We start from the raw sequence: 21020 nt of genomic DNA, 5'->3' as shown, positions 1-21020 counted from the left end.
TTAATAGAACATTGAAAAATTACGTTGAGGTTTGTGTCTTAGAGGATACAATTTTATTTGATGGATGAACATGTGGTTTAGAAGTGGCTTGAATTGAAGTTTCTAGTGTTTAACACATTATTTCTCAAACTAATAATCTTACAAAATATTCAAGACGTCCCTGATAACAATTTTAATGCACTATATCTTAGTTTCTATTAATTTGTACAAAAAAAACAAAGATATTGTACATCAAAATATAATGCTTCTAATAGCAGGTGACCTATATTTTATTCCAGTTGTCCAGCTGCGTACTCACCAAATTTCATTGCAATCGGTTCGGTAGTTTTTGCGTGAAAGAGTAACAAACACAGACATCCTTACAAACTTTCGCATTTATAATATTAGTAGGATTAATGTCAGTAATTAATAGTATGACAGCATTGTTAATATAACAAATATACTTTTAGATAAAATGCGACGCAGTGGCGTGGGTATTCTCGGAAGGGCAAGAGCGCGAACGCTGAAGATGTCAGTGACCATCGTTCTAGTTTTCTTTACGTGCTGGTCGCCGTACTATTGCTATTGTTTATGGTAAGAATATTATATTAGATACAAGCAGTCCAATAAATGGGCTATCTAACACTGAGATAATTTTTCAACACGTAGTTCCTGAGATTAGCGCAACCAAACAAATATACTCTTACGAAAACTGTTTCGCTGCGAAAACTTGAAAGAAAATCGTAATTGGAGTTGGTTTTCTTATGGTCTTAGTTGGATGAAGTTAATTCCTATATCAATTATTCAGATATAACTTGGTATTTTCTTTCTACGTACGTCTAACGTTGCTAAAAATGCTATGCAAAACATTGTACAATAAATTGAAATTTTTTGATACGATACGATTTAAATGAAACCCTTTTTTGTACAAAATAACCGTACCTATCGTTTTCCAGGTACTGGATAGACAAGGACATAGTGAATCATCTAGATCCGGCATTCCAAAAGGCGATGTGGCTTTTCTCTTGCACGAACTCCTGTGCGAATCCCATAGTTTACGGTGTGTTTAACAGGAATCGATGGAGTTGGCGTTCTGGGCCCGTAAGTCTTTATTACTAGCTTTATCTGGTTATGCACTAATTCAGTGAGCAATCTATAATCAAGGTCGCCAGCCCTCAAAAAAGATATAGCAGATAGTAGAGGATCAATGCTATGTACTGGGTAGGTAGGTATCTATATTATTAACGTATTAAGTAAGGTCTACTATGTATTTCAAATAGCAAATTATGTCTGCATTTAGCAAATTTACTACTGCGGTTTCAGCCGCGTAAGTCTGTATCCCGTAGGAATATCGGGATAAAAAGTTGCCTATGTGTTATTCCAGTTATCCAGCTATCTACGTACCAAATTTCATTGCAATCGGTTTAGTAGTTTTTGCGTGAAAGAGTAACAAACATATACATACACTTACATCAATCCTCACAAACTTTTGCATTTATAATATTAGTAGGGCAGGATATTAGGATTTGTCTAAACAATTCCAAAGAGAGTAATTTACTGCTTTTACTGAATTAATATTTTGAGACAAATCCTTGTCAGGTCAACATAGGTCCAATCTCTGTCTATAAACTGTGATAAACAATAACTTACTATTATTTAATTGCCACGAGTATTAAATTCAACTTGATTTAAACAGTGTAAAAAATAAATTTCCTATTAGAATATTACCTTTATATTATTTTTTATTATGTTATTTTTTTTTGTACGACTGCTTATTTTTTAATTTTTTACGTAATAAAGAATTTTCATTTCTTTCATTCATTCATTACCCAAGGAGTTTACTCGTATATTCAAAAGTCTTTTATTTTACCAATTTGATAATAAGTTATATTTCGCAATGTGATGTAATAAATAACCGTTACAGCACGCACGTTGTCGCAACGGAAGCATACGACGAGGCTCCAGGTTTCCACACGGCGACTCCATGGAGATTTCAGCGGCCACGCTCGCCCGCGCGAGGTGCTCGCTACACAGCGAAAGGAATAGCAGGCGAGACTCAACCCGCAGCTTTGTCACGCAAAACGGAACGCAAAAACATTTGAACAACAATAATACCGTTAATGGTATCGTTTAGCACGCGTTGTAGTGATGATTGTCCGTCGTACCGGTTTTGAAATAACGGTTATTATAACGACAGTGAGACGGTCGTGTATCTAATAATGTTTCGGAAGGATATTATGTATTCGTTGCGTGAATAACGAAACTATTTAATATGTAACTTTACAAAAATGGTGTGTTAAGATGTTTAATAGCACCATAATATGTAAAACATCCTTAATGTCCATGATGTTTATGATATGCATCATTATATATAAAAAATGTTATATAAAATGGACTTGAAGTTTATAATTAAAATAAATACAAAATATCTACGTAAGTATGAAAATGAAAAAAATGTAAAAAGTAAAATTAGTTTTGGGAGCTTTAAAGTTTAAGTCTTGGAACATATCTAGCTTTTAGAATGGCATTATTCTTCTTACGTAACTTTTAAATTTAATAAACTCTGTATCGTGTCTTCAAATCGTGTAAATACAATTAGTTTAATACGAAATAATATTTACCAATAGTGCCTTTCTCAAAGACAAACTTTTCGATTCTTTATTTTTTTATGATCAACTTAATTTGATAATAGTTTATGACATTTCATACCTAATTCTTCACATTCCTGAAAAACAAATACTTAGTCGTATTTCTTAGAATAATTATTATGTTATAGTTAAAAATACTCCAAACATTCCCTTTAAATTTTTTTAAGTATCTTTAGTTAATAATTTTAATATTTAATTTCACACTGACTGACTGACTGAGTTCCTTAAGTTAACGGAGAATTTAATGCTTGTTATTTCTTTGTTGAATATTAGTCAATTTGTTTATTTAATATTTAGTTGATAGTAATGTTACCATTGGCTGTGAGGCTATAGAAGTTTTAAAGTGTGTTAAAAGTTTTATACCAAGACAGGCATAAATGTGAAATAAAGTTGTTACTTTATTAATAACGAGTTTTTTATTTATTTATTCTCTATATGGCTTCCCTTTTACGATAACTGAAATATTTCAAACACTCACGTAATTAATTACTTTATTATTATGATATTAGATCTTTTTTTTATGTCATAGCGGGCAGCTGAGCTGGTGGTTCGCCTGATGGTAAGCGATCACCACCGCCCATAAATATTCGCAAAGGTAGTACCTCTGTGAATGCGCTGCCCGCTTTTATGGGGTAAGGGAAAAGGAAAGGATTAACGACTGGAAAGAAGGAATGGACGGGTGAGGAAAAGGAAATGGGCCTCCGGCTCCCCCACTCACCGTACGAAACACAGTAGCATGCCACTATTTCACGCCGGTTTTCTGTGGGGGTGTGGTAATTCCCCGGTGCGAGCTGGCCCAATTCGTGCCGAAGCGTGCTCGACTCCCACAATAAATGATACAGTTATCTGATATTAATCACCACCAGTCCATACTTATTCCCATTGCATGCCTCTTATTAGGACTCGGACTATATTCCACGTGCAAGGCGAGAAACAGATGCCTCGTGCCGTTTATTTTTTTTTTTTAAACTTCGACAGTTTCCTTATTATTTTAGCAGTGGAGGCAGATGTCCGAGGTCTTACGCAGAACCATCATTATAACTGATATGTTACTATAAAAGTCCTATATACATAGTTAAACAAAAATAAAAGAAACCCTTTATTGCAATAAGGTATTTATTATTAAATTATTTAAATATAATATAATTAAAGTTTTTGTCCTCACATAAATCTTGAAACTGAACTTGTTCATACTAATTAGACCATAGACCTCATAGACCATAGAGAATATCTATTTATCTACATTCAACACAAGCTATCGAAAACAATAGACTAGAGAACTGTTTCATTATACATAATTAAAACCAATACTGAGTTAAATGATGAACACATTAATTAATTTAAACACCACAAACGGCCGTATTGTTTAAAAATTGGTAATTGTTACCATAAATAGACATTCTACTTCTAACACCTTTTATATTGTAATGTTTATACTACGGACAAATAATACTTTTCGTAAACTTTGAGTAAACAATTCAAATAACTATGTTATTTAACCTTCAAAAGATACTTAACCTTTATTCACATTTCTTTTCGATATGCGACAACTCAATTATATTAATTTTCGTTCAAAACGATAGTGTATATAAATAACAAATATCATTTGGAATGCAAGAATTTTATGGGTGACTAAATTCTAATTTACATCTAATATTATGGCACATAACTATTATACAAGTTACTTATATAATCTATTTTTGATATAGGTAATGTACTTTACAGGCGCACAATTAGATACAACCATACAATAGTTGATGATTTCAATGTACATATAGAAAATATTGGAATATCTAGATATAGTCAGGTAAATAGTATTGAAACATACAGTTAAAAAAGTACCTACTGTTGTACTAATATAATAAGATGTTTTCTATCGATGTGTCTTATTATCATAAAATTCGTAGCATGTTTTCGAATAACGGTTTCCAAAAGTAGTTTTATTTTATATATTGTTCATCTACAATTTTGCCTAAATATTCTTGTGGTGAGAGATTTTAAAAACTGCTACTTTATTATAAAATCATTGGTAAGTGTTTTGGCACATCGAGAACACGTATAACTTTAAGCTCATAATCTACGTACATTGAATTTTGTTTGTAAAAGTACTAACACCGAATTTCGTTTATGCAAAAATCTAAACTCCAAACTACTTAATACATTTTTCAACTGTAACGGAACGTCCAACAAATATGATATAAAACATCCAACAAATGACATACAATGGAGTAACACAATAAATTAATCACAACATGGCTACAATTACTCACACTAAATTGTTCTTACAATAAGCGTTACTTGAACATCGAACACCGACAACGATACCGGTAACGGTAACGGTAACGATTATTGACGTTATAACGCTGTTCGTTATTAGCGTTATAACGTTTCAATGTTCGCCCTTTTCTAGATCGCTGAGTTCATGCGCTGGGCCTTCTCTATCGTTGTTTTGAACGGCGCGAGTTTTGTCTATATCAGCTTGGGATAGAGAAGTTACAATGATCGCACCCAACGCGTCGCACACTACGTTAATTGTGGTTCTGAATCGATCGCTGAAATGAGGAAGTGAATTAGAAAAGTATAGTAATTATCAATTGCGGAAGTTTTGTAAGTAATTTACTTAATTTACAATCAGGCTCATTTTTATTATTATATAATTAAGTGTCTAGCAGTTCGCCCCCGCTTCGCTCGTGGTACATAATAGCCTATGTCACTCAGCGAAGTTGTAGCTTTCTAATGGTGAAAGAATTTTAAAATCGGTCCAGTTATTTTTGAGTTTATCATTTACAAAGAAACAAACAAACAAACAAAAAATCAAATTCTTCCTCTTTATAATATTAATGTTAAAAAAATACTCGAGATTTATTTACTTTCTTTAACCCGGTATATCCAAAAACCTGCAGCATACAATGTCGATGAAAATTCCTACGTAGTTAACGTACGCATTACGTAGCGTGGCCTCATAGACAAGAAAAAGAAGTATTCCTGTAATAGGACTATAGACAATCTAAACTCCCTCCATAGACAAGTCGTTAAAAAGATGAACCTTTATTTAACTCACGCATTGTAGACCCTTCACCAGCAATTATAAAGTAGGTAATGAAAATATCCCGCCAAGTATATACGCCTTCCCGTTTTAAGCCCAAAAAGTCTTAAAGCTCATTTATGAAATATTTGTTGCGCAATAGTTGATCAACGATGTTTCTGGAAGTGTGTTGAAATGTGGACGCGTTTTGGACGAATCTTAAATTTTATCAAGATTTAATGGTTTGGTTACGAGACCATTAAGCCAGACATTCCAATATGCGTGACTAACTACAACATACAGTGTTGCCAGCGACCTTGACAGCAACTCCGCAACAAGTCGCATCACCTCGCAAAAAAATTGCTTACTTATTACGGCCTTAAGTCTAGACCCAAAAAAAATCTAGCCCAAAAACTCACAGCAGCCAATCAACCGCAAGGATAATGGAGACATCCTCAGCGGGCAGGTTAACTGTATCCAGCACCATCACCATGGTAACCAGCCCCGCTTGCGGGATGCCCGCCGCGCCTATACTGGCTGCTGTCGCTGTTACACTGGAAGACGGGGGACACATTGATACCTTGATTACTCATACATTATACATTGATTGGTTAAAAATGGAAAAAAAATTATAAATGAACTCTCTCGAATAGGATAATATCCTGTAATGATAGTTAGTTCTATTTGGTGTAAATAAAAATACCAGCTTCGAATTATCAGAGATAGATCAAATATTTTTGTTACCTTATGGAAGGCAACTTTCAAATAAATCATAAAAATTACTTCACCAAGTAAAAATTATGAGGTAACTAACATAATAAAATACAGTCGAATTGACAACTTCCTCCTTTTTGGAATTCGGTTGAAAGAGCAGTCATAGAGATTAGTGATAGAAGTGAAAACTATCCGCCACTTATCGGCAGCACCGACGCGTCAAAGTAAAAACCCGCATATTTCCCGTTTCCAAGAGATTTCTGGGCTGAAAACTATCTTATGTCCTTTCTCGGGTCTAAAGTACAAATGTCATGCAAATCGCTTCAGTAGATAATATGGAAAATTATGGAATCCTACCTCTATTTTGGGATTTATTAAATGTTTGAGCTTATTAAGTAGTAGAATTTTTACTTGATTGCAATAAAGAAAATCGTCAAGAACGCTCGACAAAAAAAAATTATCAAATACATTTAATTAACATTATTTGAGCTGGTCATGTTCACAAGAATGTGTATTAATCAACTATGACTTATTTCAAGTGTATTGATCAATGAACCCAAATTGGTACTAAATAGTTATATGTACTGAGTCTATAATACTGAAAAACCGACTTTGTTACCTGACAGCAACAATTTTCCCAAAGGACATCTCAACCTTCCGCAGCTGGGCGATAAATATAGCAGCAACCGCTTCATACAGCGCCGTACCGTCCATGTTGATCGTGGCCCCGATGGGGATCACGAAGCGAGTGATCCGAGGATCTAGCCCCATTTCATCGCAACATCCTATCGTTATTGGCATTGTTGCTGAACTGGAATATGGTTCTTGTTTATTTAAACAATCGGTCACACAGACAAACTTATAGTAAATAAAGAAATAAATAAAAATCGTTTATTTAGCAAAAATATATAGATTCAACACAAATCAAACACGACGGTCGCCTCAACTAGGAATAAGCCTGTGCTAGAGACGACCGACGCCTTCCAATCTAGACACAAACAATTACAGTTATTTAAAAAGTACAGAACAAAATCAGTTATTTAAAAAGTATTAAGTAGTAAGTATTTAGAAAGAGAATACAACTTATTGGGTGGCCTTTTCAGGCAACCACGGTAAAAAGCACTACGGTGAAATATTATTGGTGGGACGAGAAAATAGATTCAAATTGGTAAGAGTTAATAAAGCGATGGATAGGTTAGGTTAGCTATTTAGGAACAAAAGCGATTATTCAATGGAACGTATATAAAATAGTAGATTGAAAGAAAATACAAGAATTATCCAAATATCATTATCATTTACACTATACAGTTTATGTTCTTAAAGTAAGAAGTATCTTACAAAGATTAAGATTAAGAGCACTTAATTTCATGAAAAACTTTTCACTTTACATAAAAAACATGTATGATTTCTCAAAAAAAAATCCTTAAACTTACCTAGAAGCAGTACCAAACGCGGTGGCCATAACTTGTCCCATCTTAGCGATATACCGGCAGGGGAGCTTCTTGGTCGCTATCACGAACAAAATGCTCAAAGTGCCGAAGCCGTGGAGGAACAAACCCAATAGTACTGTCATAAAGTACAAGCCGAGCCTTCCAACCAGCTCCGAAAACGAATCAATTTCCATAATTTTCGCTGTCACTAGGAAAAATACACCGAGAGGAGATAGCCTGTAAAAGGTTTGATTTATTACTATTCTTGCAATTAGTGTACGCTAAAATGAAATTGGAAGTCTATGATAAAAAATGAATAAAATTTTTAGCTTGTATCTTAAAAGATAAGAGATTAAGATCATTCTTCCTACTTCCTACTAAATATGGATACTACATAATGCGAAAGTTTGTAAGGATGCGTGGGTGTTTGTTGCTCTTTCACGCAAAAACTGTTGAACCGATTGCAATGAAATTTGGTACGTAGATAGCTGGGCAACTGGAATAACATATAAGCAACTTTTTATCCCGATATTCTTACGGGATACGGACTTACGCGGGTGAAACCGCGGGGCGCAGCTAATAAGTTATAACTCTACCCAATGTCAGTAACTCTGATGATTAATAATAATAATAATAATAAAAATCATCTTTATTTAGTTCTCACAACATTAGTCCATAACAAAAACTTAAAAATACAGAAAAGAGATGATTTACTTAACAATGAACGTATATGACCTAAAACAAAGAGCTTAATATGTATTTAAATATTTTATGAATACATAGAAAATACTGGCTAATAATGATAAAAACGCAAAAAAAAAAATGCTAAAAGTACTAATAATGAAGAATATACTTCGCTCGGGGAAACAACAAAAAACGTATCTAATGAGATGATGTTACCAAATAACCCATCCAGTGATGATCATCATAGCTTCAGAAAGCGCGTGGAAGAAATTTTGCAGCGGTCGACTCTGCTCTCCCATTTTGCCCAGAGTGATTCCCAGAACAATGCTAAAACACACCAACCCCAGCACGTTGCTGCCCTTTTGATAGTCGCCTTCTATCTTGTATGTTTCTAGGTGACCTGCAAGTTAGAACAAAACTAAGGTAAATTTATGCGTAGGAAATTAAAAAAAAATATATCACAGGTGGCCATTACAGCCTTATAGATAACTGAAGAGGATAGTATTTTTATATAAAATTATTTGTGCCAAAGGTTTAGATCTTTGTATGGAATGAAGGTAATAATATGAACCTTCTGTTTTTTTAAATGTACAAGTAATTATGATCGTATTACATACGCCTTTGAAATTTTAATATTCTCATTTCAGTAGTAATAAATAATATCATAGTTACATAAATACATACATAGACAAAAAGTGCGTTCACATACCTTAACCCATATAAGGTATAAAACAAATTGTCGACTTAAGGCAAAGAACATAACGACTCACTTCACCTATAATTTCCCTTCAGCATTCATGTAACGTACTGTGTAAGTGTACCAAATTGTATAATATAATGCGATATATACTTTAAAAGATAACTCAAATTCACGTGTAACTAGTTACTTTTATTATGTCAACGTCGGAAATGGATCGCCTAATGGTAAACGTTACCTCAGCCCGTGAACATTTGCAAAGGACCTTACATCTACCAATGCATTACGGGCTTAAAATGGAAAGACATAAAGATTACAGAAATGTATAAAAGAAAGGTCTGGGCAGGGTTCGGAAAAGGATTCAGGGCTCCCCTTCCCCACTTAATAAATGAAGAACAGTAACATTCGCATTCTACTATTTCACACTAATCTTCCGTGGGGGTGTGCTACTTCCCCGGTGCAAACTGGCTCAATTCATGCCGAAGCGTGCTCGACTCGCACATTTAATTATATATTTACTAGCAAACTCGGCGAACTCCGTTTCGCCACCAGATGGCTTCGTTTTTCCCGCTTTTCTGTTGAAATTTTTCCGGAATTTTCTTTGCTATAAACCTCACGACGCCCAAGACCTTTCCAACGAATGCAAAACCGTGGAAATCGGTTGGTGCGTTCTGGAGTTATAGCGTCAGGAAGGAAAACCCGACTTATTTTTATATTATATTTATAAGTAATATGATACATACAATTTTATGAATTTGGTGTTCTTAGACTGGTGCGAATTTATTGCAAATTATAATTTTTATTTTTAATTTAAGTCTAATAATTCATTCTCAATTACATAATTCAATAAATGTTACATACGTATTACGCACTTACCTTTTATAGCTTTTGTATCGTTGACATCGTAAGTGAGCCTTGTCCGATATGAAGCAATGGTCGCTTGCACGATGTTTTCAGGAAAAACGTTTCTGAAATGAGTTTAATAATAATGTTTATATAGCAGTGCATATCGGGCAAAAATCTTAAAATAAATGAACCGAAACGAAACGATAATGTTTGCTGTTTTCTGTCTGCTGCTGAAAAACTGCTGTCGAATATCGAATAAAAATGTTTAAATCAGATTAAACAAGGTTAATGAAATTTTACAAGTAAGCATGATCCTTTCCAGTCCATCTATCTTTCCTTTACCCTTTCACTTGGGCTTATCTTTAAACCTCTATTAAAAATGTATGAAATTGTGCTTGGAATCACAGCTATAGACCAATCATCGCCTAAACAAAAGAGCGCGAAGGACAAATCTTTTAAACGGATTAGAAGATGCTCGGACATGATGAATGGACTAGGTCGCTTCCCTTGTTATTGTACCTACGACTTACGAGTAACTTCTAAGAACTATCTGTATATAATAACCTTGATAAATTGAATAGCATATGAATAAGATACACATAAGTCATTTGACAATTTATTTGATATAGTGGAATGTCCAAGACTGGTGGTGGTTTTTGCGTGCGAAGTCAACATATTTTTGATGTTCAGTTTTTTTTTTCAATCAAGCTAATTTGCACAATAATGTATCGCTGGACTGGATCAATGTAGACCGGGTATATAGGTTGGTAGAAATATATTCTAACAGCATTATTTGCTGTCAGAATATATTTCTACCAACCTATATGTTTTTTTGATAAAATGTAGAAAAACATAGAATCACCACCGCCCACGACAATACGCATAGGTAGTGCCTCCCCTGACTGCGCTACCGGCTTTTAAGGGGTAAAGGATAAGGACAATAGACTAGTCAACACCTCAACAGGTCCCCCTTACATCTAATCTTAACTTGTAGCCACCTGACAGCTTGCTAATACAATAAACTGACACTCTTTTGTTTGATTGATGAGATCGCCAGTGTTACAGGTTGGATATCTAAGTTATTTACAATCCAACAATAACATCTTGATACTTTATAATGGCGTTATCTTCACGACACGATGACACCTCGTAATAATATATTTATTTTATTTTTATTTTATTTATTTATTACCAAGTACAAATATTACATACACAGTGATGCTCTGCCTTCTGAACTAGGTTATTACCTGTATCTCAGAAGACAGTGACTTCCCTTAATTTCAAATACATAATATTTGTAATTTCATATTACAATTTATGATTAAAAGTAACATAAAATAAGATAATAATAATAATCAACAGAAATAAGAAAAAAAAAAACATTTACAATTTAAGCCGATGAAAGATATGGTTTAGTTTAAATTCAAATCCAAGTTTAAATTTAAATTTAATTTACAGAAGTTACCTAATTTTACTAACATAGCAATATATGTACAGGGCTTCTAAGTAAACAAAAACCATCGATTACTCAAAAGAATCATCAGCCCATAAATGTTCCCACTGCAGGGCCCGCGGGCTTCTTATTTTCTAGTTCTGGCCATATTCCATCACGCTGACCAATTGCGGGTTGGCAGATGTCACATGTCATCGAACAATTGATTCTTTGACACGCCGGTTTCCTCACGATGCTTTCCATCACCGTTTTGTACAATGATTTGAATAATGTGTAGATAATTTGAAAAATCTATTTATTTCTTGCACGCTCGCCCGGGTCTCGAACCCCCATTTTGGCTTTAAGTCATAACCACCGAGCCACCACTATAATGATTAACAACTATTCCACTTCAAAATAAAAACGGAAAATTCATTTAAATATAATATCATGTCATCACTTTAAATTTGTTCAGCCCTATCTTAATAAATAGAACACAATATAAATAGATGATGAAGACTGACGAAAGGGTACTACGATGCGCCAATTCTCACTATCATAAATTGACAATTATTATTGTTTTCGCACTTTGACTGAGGTAGAGGCTCATTGGATGAGGTTTTCTTATAAATTTATACTTGTTTCACTTGTTCATTACTTATTCATTTTGGTTTTTGGAACATTTCGTTTATATGGATAATATGGTATTAAACAGAACTATAGTTGTACGTCCGCCGCTTTTTTTCATTTATGTTTGCAATAAGCAATTCACAACAAGCACAAATTCAGAATTATTAATTCGTCAGCGAAACTCTCAAAACTCTCAGCGAAATCAGCGAATCGCCACATTCACGCCACGTCCAAACCAACCGTAACTAAAATAAGCTACTGAATCGACTTTTACCAGATACTTATATAAGAAAATAGGTAGTAGCATCGTAATGTATATTTATGAATGAATCTGAATGCTGATATTACAAGCACTTTAGTTAAGCCGATGAGTAATGACGATTCATATCTACTTAGCTATAAATTGAGGCTGAAATTTCATCTGTCCAATTGAGCTGTATACAGGATAGGATTATGTACGCAATTACATTTTATCTTCGTTTAAAATTATGAAAAAACATAGATGGCACTCAGCTTTTAGTAATGATGACGCCGTCACGTACTTTTTGTGAATAAAAGAATTGTATAATGTACAATTCATTATTATCTCCTTTCATTATATACTGAGAGTTTCACTATCTTACGACAAGTCGTTTTTTATACATACCGTATTAAATCGAGTAGCGTGTCTGCTGTCAGGGTGTCTTTGGTAATGATTTTCGTCGCGTTAGGCTGTTGAAACGCTTCAGATGATTTGCCTGGCTTAATAGTAGTGACAAGGGCTATACCAAGCATGACTGCGCACACCGTCGTCGTCATGTAGTAGATGATTGCTCGAAGACCTACTCTGGAAGTAGGTAGTTTGATAAGTTAAAAAAAGTCGTAAAATAAAAGAAAATCGAAAAAGTATGTCAATCTTGTGAAAAAAAAAATAATAGACGTTATGTTACACGTATATTTCTACTTTTGTGTAATAAGGAGCCACGTGAAAAATATGCACATCATACTCACTTTCCAGATAAACTAAGATCCAAAGATCCAATCGCAGATACAATGGACGAAACTAGAAGCGGCACGATCAAACATTTCAGCATCCGCAAAAATAATTCCCCAGGATATTGGAAGTACATAACCTCTCGTCTCGTCCACTCATACCCTGTAGCTCTAAGTCCCCATCCTAGAAACGTGCCAGCGACCACCCCAATGACTGTCAGTAATGTTAAGAGATTCTGCCGGAGGAAGCTAACGACACCTTCCCTTCGTATTTGGAGCGGCATCTTGTGATACCGTTTCTGTAAACAAACGAATAAATGCTAAATCAATTTCAATAACTGCTATTATAAAAATAGTCGTAGAATAAATAATATTATAATTTTTACCTTCGGTCTATTTAAATAAAAATACAATTCTAGATTTATAAATTTACAAAACACCTTTGAAGGTTTTTACTAAAACAAAAATAGTAGCGTAGCGTAGCTTACTACTTACTAAATTGGTGGAAAAATTAAATCTATTTATTAAATTAATTATTTTATACAAATTCGATTCAGTTCACGACAATGATCACATTTTATTTGTCGTCAATTAATAAATAACAGGCCAATAGATGTCGAGCGTGGGTCACTGACGATGATATGGAACGGTGACCCTAGGACAATAATAATTATTAAACACAATGTCGTTGGAATACTGCCCGTTACCTGACATGCACATTGTATTCTATCGTCTATTAATTAAGATGAATCACTTTTGTTGTGGCGTCTCTCAATTGGCTCGCATATCTTAATGGTTTTATTGGATATTTAAAAGACTAGGATTGCTTTTCTAAACATTTTTTTATCATTACAAACATTACATTATTGTATCTCATTTATATGTATTTTTTTATTTTAGACAAAAAAGCTTGTTATGTCTTTTCTTGTTCTACGCAACGGCATTTTAGTGATTTTTTTTTGAAAAATAAGTATGTGCTTTCAGACAAAATAAATATGACCCGTTTTATTGCCTTTACTCGAGCGTCTCAGAAAACTACTGAAATTCGGAGATTAGATGACGACAAGTAAAAAAAGTCCTATAACGTTAAAGTCTAATGAATAGAAAAAAATGACGCTATGGAAATGCTCAAGTACGATAGATTTTGATATTTTTAATTTTCTAGCATATCACTGAAATAAAATATACATTATTCTTACGATTCATGTGGCAATTTCGTGGCTATGAAGAAAGGGTAAATTTTTTAAAAAATATGACTCGAGCACATCATATAAAGATATGAGGGGTTAATTACAACATAAGAAGTCTAAATTTCGCTATTCTGACGATTTAAGCGTAACCTTAGAGAATTATCGATTTTTTTATTAGGTGCAGCTCCAGTGAGTCCATCCACCAATATTAACTGCTCATCCTTTTTGGAGGTACTTAACAATAGGTAAGTTAAATTCTCTTATAAAAATTTGACACCCTCGAGTAAGTCCCAAAATCCCCTCTTGGGCTACTAGCAAACTGGCTACTAGCTACTACAGTGTTTATAATTTTGACAATGACTATAGTCACGACGTGGACTACGCTCTGGCAATACTACTGGCTAATGACAGAAATGAAACAAAAGTAATAGACCAGACAAAATGCCTCAGACCACTAGTTTACGTCGTCGAAAAAACGGAGCTTCTTCAGTGGTCCTAAATTACAAATTTCGAAATTAACTTCTTTAAATTTTTGCCTAAAACAATATTGTTTTCAAATATTCAAGTTTTGATTAGGTAGTAGTTATATACGTGTGAGGTAGGTATATTTTGTTATTTTCCTATGACATTAAATTGGCACGCTACGAGGCAATTAATAATAGAAATACTAATGTATTTATTTCAGAATCTGTACAGATAATTATTACAAATTATAATGTTTTATTAATAATTTGTGAATTATGTTCTAAAAAATAAATGTACATCTTTTGTACTTGTCATTCGAATTGTGCATGGATTCAAAAGTAATGCGGAGTTACAATTTTCCTTTCAATGAAAATCTAAGAACATATAGCGAACAATCAAGTAGGAACTATTTCTTAAAACAAATTAATTGCGATGATTATCATGAAATAAAATTACAAGAAAGTCATCAAACTTCTCCGTGACCCAATCATCCAGGGTTGCCACATGCGTGCAACCTTGCCAAAACCAGCCTCTGCCAAATTGGCAATCTTGCAGAAAAAATCACCAGCCGTCAAACAACACGTGGGAGCTTCCCCGTGCGGATGCCGACGCGGATATCTTTATTTAGTGTAACTGATCGCTCCCCTCGGTCACACGCACACCAATCTAGTGCTACCTGGCTGGAAGTGTACACTCGATCCAGTCACTCCCGAAATATAGGGCAATACTAATAGACCTATAATGATAACCAGGCTATTGTAGCGGCGTGTCGTAATACTCAAAGGGCCCGGTATCGCTTCCTTATTATGAATATATATATGGAAATTGTGAAGATACATATAAGTATTTATATAATATAAAATAAATGAAGGAATATTCAAGGAAAAATAGGGAATTTCCAAAATTATTCATTGACATTCTATTATGTTTTAGTTAATATTAATTTCAATTTGATCGAATCGGACTTTATGCTTATTTGTTCTATTTTAAAATAGAACATATTAGCAAAAAGTCATTAATAAAATCGTAGCACCATTAATTTTTCAGGTAGATAGTCAAGTCTTGAGCACTTATTTCATAATCGCCACTTGTACCGTTTGTCGACAACAGACAGTTCTCATCGACCTACATAAGGGATTATTTGGTACTTGGTAACAGAAGCTGTTACAATCAAGTTGACGGACACGTGGCTATTGAGTCGGATATAGCAGCAGTTAGCGATAGGAAAATGAATGCGTTTCCAAGGCGATTATCTGAATAGATTGCAAATTAAGTGATATGGTTGTAATTGTTTTTAACGAAAATCTAAACCGCTTTCAAATTGACAGAATAAACCACACGAGAGGCACTAAATTTCAAATAAAGAAAGATCAGCAAAATCGGTCGACCCATTGAAACTTATGAGGTAACAAACACAAAAAAAATAATAGAGTTGAATTGAGAAACTCCTCCATTTTTGAAGTCGGTTTAAACCACTGCAATCTATCAATCTATGATAAATGTAACTTAATTAATAAATATTTAAGATATCTTTACTTGGCAATAGTGATAACACGAATTAATTGAGATAATTGCCGCCAAAACAACAAGTAGAGCTTAGTAGCGAATAAAAACGTAACTATAAAATCACGAGTACTTAGAACAGTGGATTAACAAATGATGATAAAGCATGGCAAATGCAATTTGAACAACGAGTGCTTCCGGCCAACGCGACTCTAACTATAATCGCTGATATATGCGAAGTTTCTACGTGACTCTTACTAAATTGGACTTTTACTAAACGGAAATTTAAATTAATGTTCTTCGATTCTATCGGTTGTTTTGAATATTAAAAAGTTTTTATAATAGCCATGATTCAGAGAGCAATCATGTAATAGCACTATAGACAAACATTCAACTGTATGGCTTTGATCCGTCACTTATCTAAATATGTTAAGAATTACCAATTCCATTCCTTATTCTTTATCTTTTGCATTAAAATAATAATCATCGATTATCGCAGTGTCCTATGAGATAATTATGAAAAGTCTTTTATGAAATAATGGTGAAATCGTTTAGCCGCATATAAATAAAAGCATGAGTCTTGGTGTGTGATGTTTATTTTGAGAATAATACCAGATATTTCAAAAATCTTACTGATAGATCAAATATTTCAATTATTATGGCAATAAAAATGAATTTCCGCGGCCGGAAAGCTTGTCATCAATGTAATCAACTATTATAGCTTAGCAACCAATCAAGAAAATTAGAATATGTGTCACCAAGATTTATATAGCAAATTGTTTAACTTCCGATTTGTTTCGGAACACGCTCCTTCAAACATTTAAAGTGACACGCAAATACGGGTTTCCCACTTGAAAGTATTAAGAAATATCTGTGCAAATAGGTATGCACTAAGAGATCGGAAATTTCTAGACACTGATATTCTGGATACGGGTAATGACGGTAATGAAATAAATAGGTATTAGCTTATTTCTGTGGATTATTCAATAAAATAAATAAAATTGTAAGTTTTTCCAATTCTTATAATAAATAATAATAATATACCTTATGATGGTAGAATGAAGAGTACCCATTTTGCTATTTTTTATGAGAAACTTAGGTGATATTATAAAAAAATATCTTTATTTAATAGTAAGAAATATAAATTATTTCTTAATACGGAAATAATTTATATTTTAAGTTTAATAGCAATAAAATTTTACGACACATCCTTAATTTAATTAATTAGTTGGTCTAATGTAAACACATTGAATTAAAATTTCGTAATTGAAAAATATTTATTATTTTCAAAAAATCGTAGAAAATGAATCCAAAGTAACATGTAAGAAAAAAACATTTGTATTTTGATTGATATTTGAGATTGTGAATTGTGAATTGTAAAGTGAGACATCTTCACTGAGTGTCATAGGCAATATATGCACCACATGCAAAGACGGGGCGGATCGCTAATAATTGATAAGGAGTGCTGGTTCTTGAATAGAGCGAATGTATATGACGAAATATTTAACTCACTATTTAGCTTAATTGTTCTAGATAATCTTTGAGTCTGGTACAATGGAGTTAAAACTAAAACCTAATTTTACAAAAAGGGTACACTGGATACAGTGCTGGATACTGTCCAAGATACTGCGTAAATCCTTTCTGCAAAAAAGCTTACCGACGTCCCAAGAGGGAAGGTACTACTCCAAATGACAACCACTCAACACAGAAAGAATCACGACAATCGGTTGAAAACCCAAAAATACGGTCGATTTGAGATCCACCATCGTTTTGGGACGTCGGTTGACAACAATTAATTGAAGTCGACCAAATAGAACTTACGGATTACGCTCAACACTGCCGCTGGCGATGTGGATTAAGCTTCTAGCACTTAGGTCAAATCTAACGTTGAAAGAATTTTTGAAGTCGGTCCAGTAGTTCCTGAGAGTATCCTATTCCGAAGTAGATGTTATGCAGTAGAAGATTTCTATATTAAGTGTGGTTGTGTAATGTAGATGGATGCACTTAACGACACATAAATTATAAGGAGACTTCAGAAAAATAATGAATAAATAAAAAGAAAAATTACTATGGAGTAAATATTCACAAAAAAAATTGGATGGTAAAGGATAGTAAATAAGTATTCTGAGTTTAATAATCTTTAAAAGATGCTTTAATGGTAAATAAAAATCAATTAAATTGACTCACTTGGTTTTATGTGGAATATGCATATGAAAATTGTTTAATCCTGGTGATTGTAATCAGAATAATGAGGTATAAACGCAAAATTGTTGTTTAGTCAAGGACCCTTTGAATTAAATATGTCCGTTTAAAATGGGATAAAATTGAGTCTAAAAGAGTCGGATTTAGTATATAAACATATAGATAAAGTAATAAAAACGTGTATAATACAAAGCCCGCAAACGTTTCGAAAACAAACAAAACTTGTTCCTTTATTTAGGCATGCCCTCGTTTAATTATTGCTGGCTTTATTCATACACCCTCCATTCTTTATTCAAATTTATGATTTTTATAATCAAAGCGTGACTTTTTTTTTTCTTTTTACGTCATTTGTGACAGACGTTTAAGTCTTTATGACTTTTTTGTGAATTAGTTTCATACGTTGATGAGCTGAGATATTTAGTTCCATCAATATCAAAGTCATTTTCTGTTGTGTGAACCAATGGACCAATTCCTCTACGGGGTTAAAACAGTCCTATTTTACACACTTTCTTATACAATGGACATAATATTTATAGAAATTATATATTCTGTGAGGTTGGAAGGCAGTTTATAACTACAATATAAAGTCATAAGTTTAGAACTTTCGCGCCTTTCATAATTCTTCTAAGATTTAGCATTTACTTCATTTATAAAAATACGCATATTTACGTTACGGTAATAACTATTTTTAAGAAGGATTGGAAAACCTGACACAGATTTTTATTTAAAGTGTGTATTAATGTAACGATAACAATCATACATATATATTTACACATAGTTTTTTTTTTAATTACACAGTGAAGATTTAAGTTACAAATTAAGATTTAATTTAATGAGAAGTATGTATGTGTTGCGATCGCTTGGCGCGCTTCAACGTTAACGTGGACAAGACTAATAATAAATATATTTCTGTATAATAAAAAAAATATATATATATATATTTGTACACCTTTTACTATCCAAAACTTGAGAAAAGATACGAGAAGTGTATCTTTATTCTTCTGTCGTAGGTTCCAGTTTTTAATCGCAATCGTTCTAAACATGTGACATTGAAACGTTCATGATGTAGATACCTTCTATGAGATTAAAAATAAAATTTGAAAAACACATTAATATGTATACCTAAATTTTTATTCATTTAACAAGTATTGGGCAAAAAAAAAATGGAAAATACATACACAATAGCAATAAATTATACACGTGTTGTTGTCGTGGTTTATTCTTAATATTCGTGTAGGTACATAGATGTTTTTATTTAAGTTAACTCATCAATTATATATTCATAGAAACAACTGTGTACCTGTAAATACTTGGTACCTACCTATACACGAGTCTATTCATGAATCGCTACAATCGACAGGTGTCAATTGACCTACGCGCCTAACCCTCATTGTTTTAAATCAAAATCTACTTACTAACCGCAGATCTTCTCTAGAACACGTGCCAAAACTATTCACTCCCCGGTCAACTGTGAAAACACTGATTGAATGTCACTGCATTACTTCGCGCTATTTTTGGAGCGATCGCGTGCACCTCTACCTAGAGTTGGGAGTGAACTGAAGCCATTCTGTCTGATCCTGATCCTGGGGGTAACATGGAGGGGAGCTGCGATTGATCTGCGATATATCCTGCGATACTCGCCATCAATGGGACTCTCGACACACTCTTGTAACGGACATGCGTCAATTAAGCAATCATTTGTTGCAAAACATGTGTACATCCTCGATAGATTGAGACCTCTATATATAGTGTGCAGTACAGTTAATACTGTTCAATGTAAAATACATTCGTGAAACTGACAATGTTTTATTAGATGCTCTTTATGTAGTATTTTTAATTTTATTACCATGATTCTCGATCGAAATAAATACAATACGATTCCATTTTATAGAAAACTAGGCACTAGCTGTGCCCTACCTTTTCACGCATGTCGTACTCAATGTCATATATTATATAGTCATAGCCTGCCTTTTTAAATTCACTATCTAACACTGAAATAATTTTTCATATCCGACCAGTAGTGCCTAAGCACGTGGAAACAAACAAACTCTTCATAGAAATATTATTTACTAGCTGCGCCCCGCGGTTTCACCCGCGTAAGTCCGTATCCCGTAGGAATATCGGGATAAAAAGTTGCCTATATGTTATTCCAGTTGTCCAGCTATCTACGTAACAAATTTCATTGCAACCGGTTCAGTAGTTTTTGCGTGAAAGAGCCACAAACACACACATACATTCTTACAAACTTTAACATTTTTAATATTAGTAGGAAGTAGGATAGGATAGGATACTAGCAGTTCGCCCCGACTTCGCCCGTGGTACATATATAGCCTATGTCACTAAGCGAAGCAGCTTTCTAATGTTGAAAAAAATTTTAATAATCGGTCCAGCAGTTTTTGAGATTATCTATTACAAACAAACAAACAAAAAAATAAAATCTTCCCTCTTTATAATATTAGTATAGACTATATATAAGAAAAAGACTATATATAGAAGTATAGATAGATTGTAATTTTACTTAGAATGCGACTAGTAGTCCCATCTAAAACGAAAAGCGAATGATTGGATATATTCTAATAGTTAAAATAAAATTATGTTATCTG

At 33.4% G+C, this 21020-nt stretch overlaps 2 protein-coding genes across 5 annotated transcripts in view; one reads left to right on the top strand and one right to left on the bottom strand.

Annotated features, from left to right (window-relative positions):
• The window catches only part of LOC119831808 (gonadotropin-releasing hormone receptor-like), a 51753-nt gene extending 49531 nt beyond the window's left edge, over nucleotides 1-2222 (top strand). The window contains exons 6-8 of the mRNA XM_038355339.1: nucleotides 450-573; nucleotides 936-1080; nucleotides 1904-2222. Of these exons, the coding sequence (XP_038211267.1) occupies nucleotides 450-573; nucleotides 936-1080; nucleotides 1904-2113 (479 nt within the window). The 3' untranslated portion in view covers nucleotides 2114-2222. The remainder of the gene's footprint in view (nucleotides 1-449; nucleotides 574-935; nucleotides 1081-1903) is intronic.
• Nucleotides 2223-3730: 1508 nt separating this feature from the next.
• LOC119832076 (excitatory amino acid transporter 3) lies at nucleotides 3731-20064 on the bottom strand. Of its 4 annotated transcripts, none has more exons than XM_038355679.1 (9): nucleotides 19833-20064; nucleotides 13076-13356; nucleotides 12732-12911; nucleotides 10054-10145; nucleotides 8697-8880; nucleotides 7800-8033; nucleotides 6986-7177; nucleotides 6072-6206; nucleotides 3731-5179 (listed from the first exon to the last, which is right to left on the bottom strand). In XM_038355679.1, exons 2-9 carry the CDS (start codon nucleotides 13339-13341, stop codon nucleotides 5017-5019), a joined length of 1446 nt encoding a protein of 481 aa, XP_038211607.1. In that variant the 5' UTR covers nucleotides 13342-13356; nucleotides 19833-20064; the 3' UTR covers nucleotides 3731-5016. The 4 variants fall into 4 exon arrangements, with proteins under 4 accessions (XP_038211607.1, XP_038211609.1, XP_038211610.1 ...); XM_038355681.1 differs by having other exon boundaries at nucleotides 19837-20064; XM_038355682.1 differs by having other exon boundaries at nucleotides 19739-19864.
• Nucleotides 20065-21020: the final 956 nt, after the last annotated feature.

The sequence above is a fragment of the Zerene cesonia genome, chromosome 14 (assembly GCF_012273895.1).
Source record: "Zerene cesonia ecotype Mississippi chromosome 14, Zerene_cesonia_1.1, whole genome shotgun sequence".
Classification (NCBI taxonomy): Eukaryota; Metazoa; Arthropoda; class Insecta; order Lepidoptera; family Pieridae; genus Zerene; species Zerene cesonia.
The sequence above is the reverse complement of the archived record's forward strand: the minus strand, read 5'-3'. Positions and strand labels throughout refer to the sequence as shown.

Bases quoted from the DNA above. Each gene is read 5' to 3' on its own strand.
- LOC119832076 (XM_038355679.1), bottom strand. From the start codon at position 13,341: ATGCCGCTCCAAATACGAAGGGAAGGTGTCGTTAGCTTCCTCCGGCAG. The intron at 7,178-7,799 runs GTAAGTTTAAGG...ACCATATTCCAG, and splicing joins GCGTTTGGTACTGCTTCTAG to TTCAGCAACAATGCCAATAA. The intron at 5,180-6,071 runs GTGAGTTTTTGG...TCCTCATTTCAG, and splicing joins CTTGCGGTTGATTGGCTGCT to CGATCGATTCAGAACCACAA.